The sequence below is a fragment of the Scomber scombrus genome, chromosome 8 (assembly GCF_963691925.1).
Source record: "Scomber scombrus chromosome 8, fScoSco1.1, whole genome shotgun sequence".
NCBI classification, from domain to species: domain Eukaryota; kingdom Metazoa; phylum Chordata; class Actinopteri; order Scombriformes; family Scombridae; genus Scomber; species Scomber scombrus.
This window is the reverse complement of record NC_084977.1, coordinates 23,367,919-23,385,983: the sequence shown is the minus strand read 5'-3', so window position 1 is coordinate 23,385,983 and position 18,065 is coordinate 23,367,919. Positions and strand designations below refer to the sequence as shown.

The 18,065-nt window shown below is 39.8% G+C and overlaps 1 protein-coding gene across 2 annotated transcripts in view; it reads left to right on the top strand.

Annotated features, from left to right (window-relative positions):
• Window positions 1-3,458: 3,458 nt before the first annotated feature.
• Window positions 3,459-18,065, top strand: part of tprb (translocated promoter region b, nuclear basket protein) — a 23,831-nt gene continuing 9,224 nt past the window's right edge. For both annotated transcript variants that reach the window (XM_062423439.1, XM_062423438.1), the window contains exons 1-34: window positions 3,459-3,609; window positions 3,926-4,030; window positions 4,118-4,191; window positions 6,196-6,292; window positions 6,387-6,490; window positions 6,648-6,812; window positions 7,004-7,096; window positions 7,274-7,354; window positions 7,578-7,665; window positions 7,803-7,943; window positions 8,102-8,205; window positions 8,495-8,692; window positions 8,818-8,925; window positions 9,246-9,472; window positions 9,950-10,113; window positions 10,332-10,474; window positions 11,323-11,471; window positions 11,597-11,759; window positions 11,870-12,004; window positions 12,113-12,253; window positions 12,532-12,700; window positions 13,219-13,385; window positions 13,765-13,917; window positions 14,217-14,333; window positions 14,777-14,980; window positions 15,147-15,334; window positions 15,508-15,655; window positions 15,793-15,930; window positions 16,081-16,212; window positions 16,350-16,480; window positions 16,652-16,862; window positions 17,012-17,158; window positions 17,455-17,653; window positions 17,795-17,988. In XM_062423439.1, the coding sequence (XP_062279423.1) occupies window positions 3,459-3,609; window positions 3,926-4,030; window positions 4,118-4,191; window positions 6,196-6,292; window positions 6,387-6,490; window positions 6,648-6,812; window positions 7,004-7,096; window positions 7,274-7,354; window positions 7,578-7,665; window positions 7,803-7,943; window positions 8,102-8,205; window positions 8,495-8,692; window positions 8,818-8,925; window positions 9,246-9,472; window positions 9,950-10,113; window positions 10,332-10,474; window positions 11,323-11,471; window positions 11,597-11,759; window positions 11,870-12,004; window positions 12,113-12,253; window positions 12,532-12,700; window positions 13,219-13,385; window positions 13,765-13,917; window positions 14,217-14,333; window positions 14,777-14,980; window positions 15,147-15,334; window positions 15,508-15,655; window positions 15,793-15,930; window positions 16,081-16,212; window positions 16,350-16,480; window positions 16,652-16,862; window positions 17,012-17,158; window positions 17,455-17,653; window positions 17,795-17,988 (4,929 nt within the window). The remainder of the gene's footprint in view (window positions 3,610-3,925; window positions 4,031-4,117; window positions 4,192-6,195; window positions 6,293-6,386; window positions 6,491-6,647; window positions 6,813-7,003; window positions 7,097-7,273; window positions 7,355-7,577; window positions 7,666-7,802; window positions 7,944-8,101; window positions 8,206-8,494; window positions 8,693-8,817; window positions 8,926-9,245; window positions 9,473-9,949; window positions 10,114-10,331; window positions 10,475-11,322; window positions 11,472-11,596; window positions 11,760-11,869; window positions 12,005-12,112; window positions 12,254-12,531; window positions 12,701-13,218; window positions 13,386-13,764; window positions 13,918-14,216; window positions 14,334-14,776; window positions 14,981-15,146; window positions 15,335-15,507; window positions 15,656-15,792; window positions 15,931-16,080; window positions 16,213-16,349; window positions 16,481-16,651; window positions 16,863-17,011; window positions 17,159-17,454; window positions 17,654-17,794; window positions 17,989-18,065) is intronic.

The following is an 18,065-nucleotide window of genomic DNA, read 5'->3' as shown; positions in this document are numbered from 1 at the left end:
GATTGACTCATCGAACCAACACTCCTCTCAAACAAATGTTTACCACAATGTTTACCCCACACCGACCATCTGATCCCACCCCCATATCTGACGTTTTGATTCCTCCCTTGTTTATACTGTTTCACTAATTGGAGAACTTTTTTTGCTTTTGTGTTTGGACTTGTGGAAAGGCCAGCTGCCATGCTCTAGTTCACTCACATAAAAGCCAGTTTCACTGAGGCGATGTCATGACACGGTAGTAGAGGTCAGCACTGAGATCTATGGCCAAATATGGACAGCGGATGTGGAAGAGATGACATACAGTAACTCGCTGGCTGCTCGCTTGGTGTAATCATGAATGGAACCCCTTTTTAAGTCACTCAGTTTAGATATTTGTAAGTTCCACATGACTCATTATTTTCAATTATGAAGTGAGGTTAATGTTATAGTTTGACTAATTTACTTACTAGATTACACTTGAAAAAAAACAAACTACATGAGGTAACAGATAACTGTTTTTACTAAAACAAAGATGGGATGAGCAAACGAAAGGTTAAGAAGAGGAGGGAGGATAGAAGTGATAAATGCTATCAGAGGAAGAATGAACAACAAAGCAGTATTTCTGCAGAAAATAAATTATATAGTACACATACCACCCCCACAACACATTTCACCATTGGGCTGGTCTCACTAGTGTTTCTCACGCAAGGTTCCCTTTACTCATTGTTTGAATGAATGGACAGATACATAAACGGACAAAAGCAGGGATCAAGGAAAGGGTAGGCGGATGGGTAAAATGTCTTGACTAACTCTAACCTTTAACTTCCTACACAGTAGTTGAAAGTTTACCCCTGCATTTGTTTAGTGTCATGTAGAACTTAAAATGATAAGTCACGTTACAGCATGAATCACACATCTACAACCTCAAAACACTATGGATTGCAGTGTAAGTGTCCATGTTTCTGGGTTACAATTGTGTGACAAGTGCTGACAACACCCAATATGGCTGGCTCAGATTAAGAAGTTTGCACAGCAATGTTGCTATAGGTTACTGTACATCTTATAATCAAGGTGTGACAGCCAAGTATATAAAAAAAAAAAATGGTTCTGCTGCCTGGAGCAAACCTCTGTCTTAACTCTTCTCATGTTCGTGCCATCAGTCGTTCGTCTTGGAGAAGTATCTCCTTGGTTATGAACCAATAAACCACTCAGGTATTTGTCAAAACTGGTCCAGACAGGGTCTGAATGCCTACCAGGCATATGTCACCAGGGACATAGTTAATAAATCACTGAAACTAAAACTATGGAAGCAATTAAAGCCCACATATGGAGAAATAAATGAAACTTAAAGTGTGTCAATCAAATATTAATAATTGTGCACTTGTACAAAACATGTGGTTTAATGAATTCAAAGTCTTTGAATATCCCTAAATTTTAAATAAAATTATACTTTGGAGCAGGATTAGGTTAACCATAACCCTTACTGCACCCACTAAAAAGAGGATTACATTTTTTAAATGTTTTCATATCATTTTTAAATAATATTTTCCTATTATCGCCTTAAATTCTGATCTGAATGTTGTTTCAATTCCTTGTAATTATAAATCATGCTTATTTCAATCGAAATAGGTTTTTGTAATTTTGAAGATATTTAGTGGTGTAAAGATCAGGTATTTTAACAAAAACAACTACTGTATGTATATGTTTGTGATTGTACAATATAAACTTCAAATGCCCTGATATATTACCAAAGGACAGGAGGTCCATGCACTCAATTGTCATCGGCATCATTCATTTCTGGTTACTTTGTAGGCAGTAGGAAACTTTACAGCTCATTGTGGAAAGTATTATAGATAGACAGAGGGCCACACGTGAGTAAAAACTAACCTTAACCCACTTTTGGTTAACAAGGTTATGGGAGACAACCACAGCTTTCTACTGTTGACAGTACAACACTGGAACACTGTGACATTTCACAATGCAGAAATGTCCTCACTATGAAACTATTTTTTTTTTAAAATCATGATGCCTTTTACTGTCATTGCCTCATGGGAATGAATTGAATCAAACTGGGAGAGGGTTGTTGTTGTGGTTTGTGGTTTGCCCTATGATGTTATGAGTTATATTGTTTTCTACCTTACTGTAATACAACTATAATCTGCTTTCTCTTCTTGGTCATATCTGGACTTCCCAGGAGTGCACAACTTAAGCTTCTCCTTCGACATTCCTAACTGAATTACATCCACTCCCCCTCAGTGACACACAGGCATGCATACAGATGCACTAACACACTCCAGTAGTTATAGGGACCATCATAATGAATTGCCTAACCCCAACCTGTACACTAACCTGAACTCTAAAACCAAATATGAGATATCCAACAGCCGTTTGAAGTATGAATGAATGAATGATAGACACACACACACACACACACACACACACACACACACACACACACACACACACACACACACACACACACACACACACACACACACACACACACACACACACACACACACACAGTCACTGTACATACACATGTCTTTTAGTAGCCTATGTCTTGGCTCCATCTACTGACTAAGAAAGGAATATGATGTTGGAACTTCACTGTACAGAATTATGTTTGACACTGGAAGCTTTTTTATGTTCATCTGCTGAAAGTGGAAAGTTTCTCTGTGCTCATTGAAAAGCCAGCTTTAAGTGGTGGACCTAAGAGCATTATTATGACATCACAAATGGTTTGGTAGCCAATCCTGGTCCAACAAGTGTGACGAAGCCTCCAGTGCACAAACACTGAGAATGGACTTTCCAGTGGAGTTGGAGACATCTTGTGTCCAACAGGAAAATGTCTGAAATTAAATGTACATGGTCAGATCTACCATTCGGGCAATGTGGGCAAGTGCCCAGGAGCCCTTGAGCAGAAAGGGGCCCTCGAGCATGAGCAGAAAAAAATCCATATCAGACACAAATTATCTATTTTATATGCATTATAAAACATGTCTGAAGGGGAACTTTAAGCACCTTGGACTGCCAATGTGCATGGAAACCCTTTTCCGCCAATGTGATAAAAAAATTATAATGAGAAACTCTCTCAAAATAATGAGATACTATCTCAAAATAATACGAATGTATCTAAAAATAAAGAGATACCAAAATGTTTTCAATTATACTGTTCCGGTCAAGTCAAATTTATTTGTATAGTACTTTTCTTACACAGTTATCGAAGCCCATTTCTGCCAATGTGATGAAAACAAGATCCTGTAAGTCTACATAATGGGAAACTTTCCCAAAATAATGATTTAATATCTCAAAATGATGACTTAGTATCTCAAAATAATGAGAAACTAATAAGTCATAAGATAAGTCATTATTTTGTGATATAGTACATAGAGGAACTACATTTCCCACAATGCTCTACTAGTCGTGACAAATTCAAATCGCAAACTGCGCATGCACGCGGTGTTCTCGGGGAAAAAATGGCGGCACTGCTGCTGCAGGAGTTTGAAAGCTCCGAGATATCAAAGCTACCCAAAACAATTCAGAACAAACTCGAGAAGATCCTGACAGATCAGCAATATGAAATCGATTCTTTGAAAGCACAACAAGAACAAATTAGAGTCGACAGCGGTAAGATATGGCTCATTATTTAGCTAGCTAGCGGTGCTAAAGTGCTCACCGTGTAATGAAACGCACGTTTGAAGGACCGAGCAAAGTTAAAGTGAATCATTTAGCTTTGGACGTTTCTAACACATACACTTTCAATTGTAGATTGTTTAATATGTGTTTGTACGGCTTTGAGAAGTCGTCCTCGGTAAATCCTCAGATTGTTATCAGCTAAAATGTGACGCTAACTAATGCTAACCTGAGCTAGCCTGCTTAGCGTCAACACGGTGACATTTTCTGATGTTTGTTTTTGTTAGTGATCATATTTTTCTTCTTACAGAACAACACTTCTTTGAGAAAGTGAAACAGCTTGCTCAGTGTCAGGACGAGTTTTTATCCAAGACTCAACAGCACCTTAAACTCAAAGAAGAGTTCACCAAGCTCGGTGAACCTTTTGTAATATTGCCTATACATAGCATTACCTTGATTTAGCTTTTCTTGGCTATTAACAATAGGATTTTGGCTTTTTCAGAGGATGAACTCAAAGGTGTGCGTGAGAAAAACAAGGAATATGAAAATGTCCAAGGGAGGTTATCATCAGAGCAGGTATGGCTAACAAAATACGCTTTGTTTAAAGATAAAGAAGCTTTATGTGATGTTTAATCATTATATTCTTCGAGAAACAAATAATGATATATAGCGACTGGTTATCCGTTTTTGTGCGGCTTGAATTTGTGGAAAAATGTTAAACATCCTACCACAAGATTGTGAAAACTTTTATTTTGCTTATAAATTCGAGAAAAGGGCGAGTTCACTGCTCTTTTTCGCATCCAGACCACATTAGACCAGGTCAATCCAGATTACCTAGACCTGTCAAATCTGGATCATAACAAGGAGACTCCTGGGACTGATTGAAACAGACTTTCAGATTTGTTAAACATTTATTATTTATTTATTATTTGTGAAAACTACAAGCAAGGCAAGCAGCTTTATTTTCAATGTGCTTTACATAAAAACAAACATTCATCAGTAGGAATTGGAAACGAAAAACATACAATTTGAAAAATATAAATAAAACCAAATAATAGTAAACACATGGAAACATTAAATCATACAATTAAAAACAAAAAACCCCACTAATAATAAAAAAATAAAAACAAAGTACAGAAAAATATAAAGAGAAAAATAAAATAAAAACTAGACTAGAATAGAGCATTAAATATAAGTTTGCAGCATAACAAAATGATTTGCTTTAAAATCATTAAAAGGACATTAAGTGCAAATGAAAGATTAAGATTTAAAGTACTTTAAAAGAGCTCAATCATAAGCACAGGAGAAGAGTTTTTAACCTGGATTTAAAGATGTTAACATTTGGGGCTGATTTCAGTTCTTCTGGTAGCTTGTTCCAGTTGTGTGCAGCATAACAGCTAAATGCTACTTCACAATGTCTGGTTTGAACTCTGGGCTCCACTAGCTGACCTGAAAAGGGTGATTTCACTGTTTTTTCCCACCTGTGCAGAACACATCAGACCACAACCAGGGCAGAAACCACTATACTTAGACTTTAGAAAATTCCTGGAGTGTCCATGTTAATCTAGTCCAGATTTGACAAGTCTATAAATACAGTGGATTTAGATCTGGGTCTAATGTCTAACGTGGTCTTTTTCTGTTTTCATAAGCCAGGTTTTGCAAAAGTGGGTTTAAACAGCTTTACGGCTTTTGCTATGATGTCTAACATTTTTTCACAAGTGTAAGTAGTAAACAAACAGAGATTCAGCCTCTAAATATCATTATTTCCCTTAACCCCCAACTGGAGGCAAACTTAAACATAATCTATGTTCCTGTGTGTTGTTGCATATTATATAATCTGTTGTAATTAACTCAACCTATATCAACTGTATCGAGGGTTTACGTATTAGAAGTAGTGCTGTTGTATCTACAAGGTAGGTAGGTACATTTTTCCTTGCATTTCCTTAGATTTGGCTATGGGCATACTTAATGGAGATCAGATATTTAGGCATATTTAAGTCTAATGATGTGTAGGAAGGACTGAGTGTTTAAATTTGCTTGTAAACGGGACACAGTTGCAGTCAGCTAAAAATTAATCAAGAACTATTTCATTTCAGTAATTTTTCCAGGCAAAAAAATAACAAATATTCTCAAGTTTCAGCTTCTCAAGTGTGAGGGAACAGAAAAGTGAATATATTTAGGTTTTTGGTCTGTTGGTCAGACAAGGCAAACTAAGTGAAGATGTCACATGTAATTGGAGAAATTGTAAATGGGAAAATGGAAAATATTTTCAATTTTTTTTAACACTTTATAAACTAGGCAATTAACACAATGAGTGAGAAAATAATCTGAAGATGAATCAATAATGAAATTAATCATTAGTTGCAGCCCTATTTGTCAGTCACACAGGCTTTAATTGGACAGAATAAAGGATGGAGCAAATATTTTCCATACAGAAGTGAAATGCGACCATACCTTTTAATTGAGTTGAATGATGGGGAAAGTGATGACCACTAAGACTACGGATATAATCAGTACAAGTATAACTTCTGTAAGCCATGCCCAGAAATCACTGATTAATATTGAGACGTATGCCTTTAGACGGTGCTGTCAAAAGCCAAAGAAGAACTGGAGGGAGAAAAGCGAGAACTTGTACGAACACTGGAAAGGAGATCCTTGGAAGTGGAAAATTTAAATGGTATGGACAAATGAATTAGTCTAGAGACTTTTCCTTAAATGTTTTGTATTTACATACTAATCCATGTTTTGTTTTGTTTCTGTTGTCCCACCAGATGACTTGAGGCAACTCAATGATAAGTTGGTGGAAGTCAACACCTCTAAAATGGCTCTGCAGATGAAGCTGGATGAGCTTGAAGCAGCTGAAGTCAACATTAAAGTGAGACATACTGTTATTTTCATAGTGACTATTTGAATATTTTAACATCAGATGTGTTTACAGAGGAAGTGACTTTGTAAAAAGCTGCTATGTTATACTATACATGTTGTCTTATTATCAAATTACTGAATGACATCGTGGTGGTTTGCCATTCCAGTACAAGGAGAAACGTATGGAACAAGAGAAGGAGCTGCTGAATGGCCAAACATCTTGGCTAAATGAGGAGTTGAAGGCCAAGAGTGAGGAGCTATTGTCCCTGTCCCGACAGAAGGGTAACGAGATCCTGGAACTGAAGTGCAACCTGGAGAACAGAGAAGATGAGGCATGTTTTCTTTATTTTACTTTACTGTATATATTCATCTTACAGTGATAATGAATGTTAGGAATGAAAACACCAAAACAGAGATGGTGTCTGGACGCACTTTGCACTTTACTTTAAAAACAGTCACATTCAACCTAGTGCTCACTGTCATGGTCAGAACTTAATTATGTTTTTTCTTTTGTGATTTCCAGTTGACAAGACTCCAAGACCAAGTGGCCAGTTTGAAGACTTCAAATGAGAGCCTTCAGAAACAGAATGAGGACATGATCAGCAAACTGAGAGAAGTATGTGTGCTGTTTCTTGCAGCCTCCCAGAAGTTTGCAGTTCATCTTTTTTTGTTTTTTTTAGTTGGACTATATTCACATTTTTGTTGGGTGTATTCTGCAACAATTACAACTATTGTAACACTCACTGTGAAGTTTAATAATTGAAGTGAATATGTGGTTGTTTACTCGTTTTAGTCCAAGGAGCAGCAAGCCACCATGGAGGAAAAGTTCAGAAATGAGCTGAATGCCAACATCAAGCTTTCCAATTTATACAAGGTATGTTCCTGTGTTCAAACAAACCTAAATAATCTGGTACTTTTTACTTTTACTAAAATTCCTTTAGACCTGCGTCTCCATTTTTAGTCAACAGGGTGTCATTGTGTCACAGATATGGAATAAGCAACCTTTTCCTTTTATCATATTTTATTAGATAAATATTATGTCTTTGTGGTAAAAGATATAGTAGATGCCAACATTAACCTTTTCCTTGTGGCGGCAGGGAGCAGCAGCAGATTCTGAGGCAAAAAGTGAAGAACTGAGTCTAGCAGTGGAGGAGCTGCATAAGCTGTTGAAAGATGCTGGAGAAGGTATGAGGCTACCACAATAACCATAACTACCATTCTCATTATTTAACATATGGTTAAACTGTATGGTTTAACTGCTAAATGGGTTTCTACTTGTTGGTACTCCCCGTCATTTGTTCTGTTTCCTCCTGTCACTGCAGCAAACAAGGCCCTTGAGGGGAAGTTGCAGGAGATGAATGGTGCCACAGACAACACTGTTGCTGAGCTGAAGGAGAGGATCCAGGGGCTCGAGAAAGAACTGGACAACGCCAATGACCTGCTGTCTAATTCTAAACTTAGAGGTCAGTTGGGCCGATTTAAATCCTGTCCAAATCTTTGTAACACAGGTTTACATTGAGGACATATACATTTTGTGAAGTTGATGTGATGCCTTGTAGGGGTTGTGTTAGTTATATAAATAACAATAACTTGTGATCTGTGTTCTCCTTTTTATGTCTAGGCCCTGTCCGCACAACATCTTTGATCACAGAGGAGCAAATGACAACTATGTCTCCAACAGCAGCTGCTGTATCCAAGATAAAACCTGGAATGAAGCTAACTGAGGTATGTGTAGTTGAATATCAATGCCCAAACTACAGACTTTATTGTAAATGGTCTCACTTGGCTTGTAAGAATGAGTTTGCTATTGATGAGCTCCATTAGACTGACACAAATGGATTTCCAATATCATATGATGTAATGCCATTTTTAGACCCTCTTATGGCTCAGCTGCTGGACAACAACATTTTCAGTCCGCTGTTAAGGACTAATTTGATTGTTTTTAATTTGGTTGTTTAGTTTCATGTGTTATTTTTACACAAGATTTCAGTTGTATTTATTTGTTTTTGGCCAGTTGTATACTGCCTATGTGGAGAGCCAAGAGCAGCTGCAGTTGGAGCGCCTGGAGAACAAGCGGGTCAACAAGTACCTGGATGATATCGTGCAGGAAGTGGAAGGCAAAGCCCCCATCCTCAAACGGCAGAGAGACGAACATGAGCGCATGCAGAAGTCAGTCGCCAGTCTTTCCACCAAGCTGGAGCAGGCTGTGACGGTGTGTATTGATTTTCTTAGAAATTGAACAGGGTGGGGTAGTAATGCTGGGAATTTTCTTATTTTGAAGATGTGATGTCCCATATGCATTTAAAGTCAACACTGATTAATTTCTTATATTTTCAGGAGGTGCACCGCCTGCAGAAGGATGCTGATGAAGCCAACAAGCGCTCCTCTGTCCTGGAGAGGGACAACCAGAGGTCTGATCTGCAGGTCTCAGACATGGCTCAGCAGGTGGGTTTGCTATCATCTCCCATCTTATGGGGTATATATTGAAATTCTTTATTAGGATAACCCCTTGAGATGTACCATTTTGTTTTCAAGGGGATCCTTAACAAAATACAACACAGCAAAAACATTTAACAAAAAAATTGACAAAACAAATAAATAATACCATCATAAAGACAAACAGAATACATTAAAACAAAAAGACAAAATACAACAAAAGCCCAACAAAAATACATGCTGATTATAATTATTCTCAGAAAATGAAACTATAAATAGGTTTTCAATAAATGCTTACTGTCAAAGTTCTTCTTTACCTTTCTTGCTAGGTGCGTGTGCTCCTTATCGAGCTGGAAGAGGCCCGTGGAAACCATGTGATTCATGAGGAGGAGGTTAGCTCAGCCGATGTCAGCAGCACATCTGAGGTGATCAGTCAACACCTGGTGACGTTCCGCGGTGTGGAAGAGCTGCAGAAGCAGAACCAGCGTCTTCTGTTGGCCCTCAGGGACCTCAGCGATGCCCAAGAGAAAGAAGAGCACGAGGCCACCGGCAATAAGTATGTCTGACTCTGTGCTGGTTTGACTTTGTTCAGTGTGTTTCTTGATGTCTCACCAGCCAATTCAGTGATTGGTAACAAAACAGTGGCTGTGTGAATATCACAATTTCACCTGATTAAAATAATAATGATGTTATGTACGGTATATAGTCATAAATCAATACTTTATATAAACTAAGAAATCTATCTCTGCTTGACTCTGGTAGCTTTATTTGAATATTATAGTTGCTTCTCCAGAAAATGAATTTTTAGATGTTTTTCGTGTGAAATTATGATGATACTATGATAATATTGTTTGTTTAGACATTTAATTTAGGTAGAATTCAGGTCATTTCCAGTCTATAGTCTCAGTTCATCTCACTCTCACTTAACTAACACTTAAACACTTGGTTGAGATACTTGAACATACATGTAAACGAGTGTGTGTGTGTGGTGTGAAGAAATGTCAGATGGGCTAATCAGTATGAACTATCACAGGCGTGGTGAGCTGGAGCAAAGTTTGGACAAAGCCCAGGTTGAGCTGGAGTCCCTGAAGGAGCAACGCAACCAGCAGATAAAGATGACGGAGTCCATTGTGAGGCAGAGGGACATGTACCGTGTGTTGCTGGCCCAGGCAACAGGAGTCAGTTTCCCTCAGCAAGGTAACGCACACAAGAGATCAGTCATATACTATTGACACATGACAGTGCGCATAAAGCTTCTGGAAAGGTTTAATGATTAGATGGCTTTTCATTTTTAACATCGCTGAATGTGTTCTCCAGCAAATTATAGTTCAGATTCAGTTAGATCTCACTGTTTAACTTATACAGTATTATTATAGTTTGCCCTGTGTGGCTGAACTGAAGTGTTTTTGATTAAGGTACACCACCTGAGGAGTTCTCCCTGACTTCCACCCCACGACGTTCACCCGCAGCCACTCCCACCACAGGAACACCCACTGCACTCGTCTCCATGGCAGCAGAATCTGCTGAAGCACTGGAGGCCAAGGCAGCTTTGCGACAGGTGAGCTCCATGTTTGCCAAAAACTGAGTATATTTGGGCTTCTGTTCCTTTTGCATCCATTTATCAAAGCTAAGCAGTTACAGCAGGGTGCAGGTGTGTTCATCTCCACAATGTAATGATTATATTTATTTAGAAGCATAAGATAGTTTGTAGATTTTTGCTGCATGGTGTATGGCAGCGCCCGCAATGTGTTCAATGGGATTAAATCTGTCTCTAACTCTTGTAGATCCAGGCCTGATTATGAAGTATTACCAGATTAAAATACTCTCATGGCTTCAGCTTTCCCAATTTCTGTAAATTATTTGAAAAATACTGCGTATATTTCTGGATCAGTATTTGCGTGTTGAGTGTTGCCCACAGCAAGTGACATGCTTTTGTAATTGTATTATGTTGCCACTAGAGGGCAATGTGCCTCTACTTTCTGTTACATTTTGTACTGGAAAAATTCTGACACCTTTTGCTTCTGATACCAAGCAGAATTAATTCAGTCTTAACTGTAGGCTGAAACTCATAAACATTTACATGTAAAGACTACACACCTGTGATTAATTTGTATAACTTTCAGATGGAACTACATTCATGGACAGTTGTATACAAGTTTAACTGGATTTTACTTCGTATATGAAAGGGTGAACAATTCCCTCTGTTGGGGTGAACATTAAAATTGTTTAATCAACATTTCAGTCAGTCAGTCTATAAAAACAGTGAGTGATAGTGAAGCTAAACTAAAAAGGAAACTTTATTTGGTACTGTGTGTCCATTGTTCCCCATCAAACATGTTTCTTTTGTGTGAAAAAGGTATTACAAGAATAACCATAGGAAGTAAGAATGTCTCGTTATATCTGCAGTTGCAGGAGGTGTTCACTGCCTATAAGAAGGAGCGTGTGGAGTCTGACAAGGGACTGACTGGGCAAAATGAGAAGCTCCAGGAGCAGCTTTCTGACCTCCGCTCCCAAAATGCAAAGACATCCACACAGCTCGAGTTTGCTTCTAAGAGGTAAGTTTGAAATACATGTACATGAGCAGGAACATAAGTCTGTTGTTTGTCAACATTTTATGTTTAAATAATGCACAAGAGAGCTCATAGACAACTAGAAAAATGACGTGTCTCAATAATGTCAGGTACGAGATGCTGCAGGACAATGTCGAGGGCTACAGGAAAGAGATTGCCTCCCTCAGAGAAAAAGGACAGAAGATGGCCGCTGCCACACAGAAGCACGAGCAAACCATCCACACTTCAAATGAAGATCTGAGAGCTGCAAAAGAGAAGCTCGCTATGGCCGAGGTTTGTCTTTGTCCTAACAGAGTTTTTTTTTCCATTTCTTTAATCACTGAAGAAATATACACCAGTCTTTGATTTTTCCTTACTTTACCTTATCTCTCTCTGTCTCTTAGGGCCGTGCTGAGAGCCTACGAAAGGAGAGAGACATGCTGAAGCTGGTTGAGTCCAGGTTAAATCAGGAAAAAGAGACAATCCTAAGCCAACAGCAGAGCCAGAACCTGCTGCTTTCCAACCTGCAGACCATTCAGGTAATCTAACAGTGCCATTTCTCACTCAGTGTCACACACAGAAATAAATATGGTTCAAAATGTTAACTGTTGGGTTTTTTTGTTTTGTTTTAAACAAATTTTATTTAGGCCACTCTTGAGCGCTCAGAGACTGATACACGTCAGCGCCTCAACGGCCAGCTGGAGAAACAGGAACGAGAGATCTCCCAGCTGCAGAAGAGGCTGGAGAACGAGGTCGAACAGCGGCACCTGCTCAGCAGAAACCAGGAAGTAAGAGAATTTAACTGTTGCCAAGGTGTTTTCTGCAAGAGTACAAGATATTTCCAATTAAATTTGACTTTATGGACCATTGAATTATACTTTTCCTCACTGAGTTAAGATAAAAGATTTAGGGATTTTTTATTTGTAGTTACCGGGTTTTTTTTGTTCTCAAAAGGCTGCACAAGCTGGTTTGATCACAAGATTATTGATCAGTGGACATTAAGAACATAGAGTATATTTAGTTTGTTCACTCTATTTATCAATACCACTCTTTTTTTCATGCGCAGATCCAGTTAATGGATGCAAAGAGGCAGCTGGAAACACAGGTGGCTTTACAACAGAAGACCAAGGAGCTGCTGAGTGCTGCCGAGTTGGAGCTCAACACACACAGACTGCAGCAAGGCAGCAGCGAAGCACGCCACACACTGAACGCCCCCTCCACGCCCATCATCAGAGGTTGGCACTAACATGCACATACAGGCACAACACACTCAACATGCATAGAGGAGTGCAAAGTATTTTTGCTGTTAGTTTTCAAATGAAATGCAACTTCGGATTTAGGCAAAACATTTCAAGTCATTTGAAGCCAAATCATTTATTACATCTAAGTTACCATCTGTGTAATTATCATATACAAAAGTGGCTGTTTACATGCTAGGTTGCAAGTAAATGACAAAAAATTTTACAGATGCTGTCCTTTCTTCCCATCTACTGTCCCACATATGCACTCAGCCTACTTTAAGTATATGCAAGGAGGCTATTTTCTCATTAGCTGATGCAATTTCTAGCATTTCATATGAAGCCAGACCCAGTAAAATTCAATTAAATGTCTAAACCACAGCCATACAAATGTTTGTGGCTTTTAAGCAGACTCTTAACTATGTTATGTTTTTTTCATCAGTCCTCATTCCATCTTCACCTCCCTGTCTAAAATGTGCCTCAGTCACTCATGTCACTGATTCTCCTGCTTTCAGGCTTGCAGGCTTCAGATCAAGACAGAGAGGATCTGCAGGGCCGCCTGCGCTTGGCTGAAAGCCGAGCAGAGGAGCTGGCAGAGAGTCTCAGGGCAGCCACCTCCAGCATGGAGCAGTACAGAGCCATGGCTCAGAGCCTGGAGGAGTCCCTGGATAAAGAGAAACAGGTGGGGAACACTATCATGACAAAAAAAATCCAAAGAAACTGCTTATCCGTGTTCCTGCTCTCATAAATCAACTGGCCACAAAAAGATAAAATCACCTTCACATACAAAAAAGTATGTGGGAGCTAGATGTCAGGTGTCAAATCATTTTATTTGTATATTCTAATATCCCAGGTCACAAATTCCCCTCAAAATGGCAACAAACTGGCTTCTTTTATTATATTAGTATGGTATTTATTATCTGCCATTGATACTGGGACATGTTTGATGATTGGTTACATATGCCTGAACTCTTAGCTTTCCCTCTTGGTATAATATTGCACATTTAGACATTTTTGGGAAGATAACTGTACTATAATGTTGCAAAATGTGTAATGTCCAGGTAACGGAGCAGGCACGCTCGTCCATTGAAACCCGTATGAAGGAGGCTGTAGAGCAGCACCGCAGGCTGCAGGAGAAGCTTCTTGATGCAGAGAAAGAGAAACAAGCTATAGAGGACCTAAAGCAGAGAGCCCTGGTCTCTCTGGAGGAGCAGGTAATCAAAGTCCCATATTTTTTTATGTTAGTTATGTTGTACGCATATTAAGTCCAAGTATTGGTGTACATTTTCCTTTTAAAAAATCTCAATTCACTATTTTATTGCCCTCGCCACTTTTTGCAGTCTGAGACTTGTTTTTCTTATTTGGTGTGTGTGTGTGTGTGTGTGTGTGTGTGTGTGTGTGTGTGTGTGTGTGTGTGTGTGTGTGTGTGTGTGTGTGTGTGTGTGTGTGTGTGTGTGTGTGTGTGTGTGTGTGTGTGTGTGTGTGTGTGTGTGTGTGTGTGTGTGTGTGTTAGATAAACACTTTGAGGAGGAGTCTAAGCAGTGCCCAGGCAGATCGCCAGGCGGCACTATTGCGAGTGACAGTCGCTGAAACCCAGCAGCAGCAGGCTCTACAAGACAGCCAGGATCAGGTAAGCAGCCATTACACAATTAATTGCAGAAGAGTGTGATCCTGATTGGTTTTTCCTACTGGGAATTTCAAATTAGGATTGCCAGTTATTGTTATTAAAATCAGCAAATCTGATACAAATAACCATTTCTTTCCTGTCTTCATGGGAGAAACCTCTTTTGTAAAAAACCACCACACTTCCCCATGTTCATATTTATACCTAAAATATTTTCCTGGGTAGTCCTCGGCACAACTAGTTGTGTATTTCAGAGTAGAGATTCATTACAACCCTCCAAAATCTGTGTAGCATGTGAAATGTCAGTAAATAGCAATTTCTACATCTGTCAGACATTTGGTAAACCAGATGATTTGATGGATCAGGTGGTGAAAACAAAGTGAGCAGTAAGGCTTAGTGAAATTAGTTATCTCTGGACAGATGATATCACATCTTTTTCTTTTCTCAAGGCTAAGCTGGCAGCTGAGACACAAGATAAATATGAGCGGGAGATGATGCTTCATGCAGCAGATGTGGAGGCCCTGCAGGCTGCGAAGGCTCAGGCCCTCCAAGCCGTGGAGCTCAGACACCAACTGGACGAGCGAACCCAGAGGGTCCAAGCTGAGCTACTGGAGGCCAGGGTCTCCTGGGGGGAGCAGGAGAAGATCCTCAAGGTTGGTTGAAAAGCTGATTAGATAGACAGATACAGTATAAAAATGTAGCAATAGGTTTTAGATTGTATTCTATAGTAACTCTTTACTTTACTTTAGTATTTTTCTAATCCCTGTAGATCAACCTTTGACATAATGTGGACATCTTTTTTTTTTCCTCATGTCACAGGAGGAGATGTCCAAGATAGAGAACCGCCATGACGAGTTGCAGACACAGAACACTCTCCTGCACGAGCAGCTCCAAACAATGAGTAGCAAGATGGCTGACAATTTACAGCGTGCTTCAAGTGAGAGTCCCATGAACATCTCCCTGACTGAAGAGGGCAAATCTCAAGACCAAGTCCTTGAGATTCTCAGGTAACCTATGTTTACACATTACAAATGACACATTAAGACACTCTTTCACATTAAGAGTCCTACATACATTTGGAAAAAGCTATCCAGAAAATGATATAGCCCACTTCAGGTCTTGCTCTTATACTTCCATGCTCCTCCTTGTTTTGGACATACTTATCTGTTCTCTATCACAGGTTTGTGCGTCGGGAAAAAGAGATTGCAGAGTCTCGTTTTGAGGTTGCCCAAGGGGAGAGTTTGCGTTACCGTCTGAGAGTGGAGCACCTGGAACGAGAACTGAAGGAGGTGCAGGACAGCTTGAGTGCTGCAAGGGAGAGGATGCAGGTATGTTTTTATACTCACTGATCCCACAATTAGAAATAATGTTGTGTACAGCAACTACTTGTTAGATTGCTCAATTGTGGTTAGACCTTTTTAGAAAAACTGTATGTGACTTAAAGACCAATGTTCATCTGACTCAGGTGACAGCAAAGACCTTAGCTCAGCACGATGAGCTGATGAAGAAGACGGAAACTATGAGCATCCTGATGGAGACCAACAAGATGCTGAGAGAGGAGAGGGACAAGATGGAGCAAGAGCTGCAGCAAACCCAAGCTAAGGTAACAGTTGCATTTCTTTCAAGAATGTAGTTTGCCACAACTCTCCGTGCACTCCTAACTACAGCAGTTCATAATTCACTCTATTAGGGCAGTATTTTCCAGTGAACCTCCCAATCTACTTTGTTTCAGTTCCTCTCATTTGTGTTTCAGGTGCAAAAGATGGAGTCAGACATCATGCCACTGCAACAGGCGAACTCCGAGCTGAGTGAGAAGAGCGGGATGCTGCAAGCAGAAAAGAAGATACTGGAAGAAGAGATCAAGCGCTGGAAGGCTCGGACCCAGGTCAGTGAAAAGACTAGAAAGTAAACCAACAAAGCTGCTTATAGGAAGAAGTCAAGATAAATAATAATGTTATTTTATTCTTAATGTTTTTATGTATTCATACCACTAACTCACAGGTTTTTGTCCCGTTGTTTTAGCATTTGGTGAGCCAGCAGAAAGATTCAGATCCTGAAGAGTACAAGCGTCTTCATTCGGAGAAGGAGGCTCACCTTAAACGTATTCAGCAGCTCACTGAGGAGAGCAACAGACTTAAAGCAGACGTGACCAGGTGAGGGACTCTAAATAACATAAGTGTTGAATTGTTACTGAGCAGGTTTTTACAGACCAGTCTTTTTCTCCATGCAATCTGTTTGACTTCTTGGGATCTTCACCACTCAGTCCTACCCAATTTCTTTGCCTTAGTCATTCATTTTCCCCATCTCTTCATTTCTCTCTACAGGACCAATAATCTAACCACATCCCTGCAAAGCCAGATACAGAACTTGCGTGACAACATGAGTAAGATAACTGATGAGAGGAATTCGCTAAAGAAGGAACTGGATGCCAAGAACCAGGAGCTCCAGGAGAAGGTGCGGACGATCACCCAGGTCAAGAAGATTGGACGCCGCTACAAGACTCAGTATGATGAGCTCAAAGTGGAACATGACAAGGTGTGGGTTTAGGAGCTGTTTCTACTTTTTAATCCAAAGATTTGAGAAAAAAGAGCATGGTTGTATTATACATTTCAATCCACTAGAAACAGTCAACACCACCACTGTTTGTGCTGGTTTAAGCATAATCGATATTTTCTGTCCTCCAGATGGTAGCTGAGGCCGCGGCAGGTCCATCTCAAGAAGAGGAGGCTCGTCAAGCCTCAGTTCAGGAACTACAGAGCCTCAAAGATTCTCTTAGCCAGGCTGAATCCAAGACCAAAGAGCTGGAGGGACAGCTGGAGAACATTAACAAGGTTAGACATAACAAGTCAAGTTTGAGATAAAACGTTTTACTGGGCTGTAGACTCTGTGTCCAGGCTCATGTTCCTCTCAGCCTCTTATCAGGGAGACAGAGAACACTTGCATTGTGATCAGTTTGAGAAATCATGTAGCTTGCATAATTTAAGCCATTACAATGCAAAAAGTAATATTGAAACAGGCAGTAGCTAGACAGCATTAATTACTGTATCCCATCCACTGAATAAGCATGCTTATCTTTTTTTTTTTTAACATACATTTATTTGCACCATGTCTTCCTGGTCTGCCTCAGGTGGTTACAGAGCGTGAGACTGAAGCGCGCAACGCCCAGGAACAGTCATCCAGGTTGCAGACAGAGCTGACCAGGCTGAGGCAGGAGCTGCAGGATAAGGCTTCCCAGGAGGACACACTGAGACAGCAGATGACCGACAAGGAGGAAAAGACCAGGAAGGCCATCGTTTATGCCAAGCAGAAGATCAACCAGCTCATGGGTTAGAGAAGCTTACATTACCACAAATGAAACTACAATAATAATCCTTTTTTTCCTCAATTCTTCTCCCCATTTGCCTTTCCTATTGTAGTGTTCCTTGTATGTTTGATTGAAATCTAAGACCAAATTAATTTATGCCCAGCCACCAAAGAGCAGTTGCAGAAGGAAAATGAGGAGCTAAAGCAGCAGCGTGAGGAGTTGGAGGTGCGAGTGAGTGCTCTCAAGTCCCAGTACGAGGGCCGTCTGAGTCGACAGGAGAGAGAACTGAGAGACCTGCGAGGTCAACAGGAGAGACAGGAGCAAAGAGACGAGCCAGCTGAGGCAGGTCCTAGTAAGGTGAGAAACTGTTTACCATGTGATCGCATGAATATTTTTCTTTTAATTGTTTTACTTTTTCACTAAATTTGAAAACC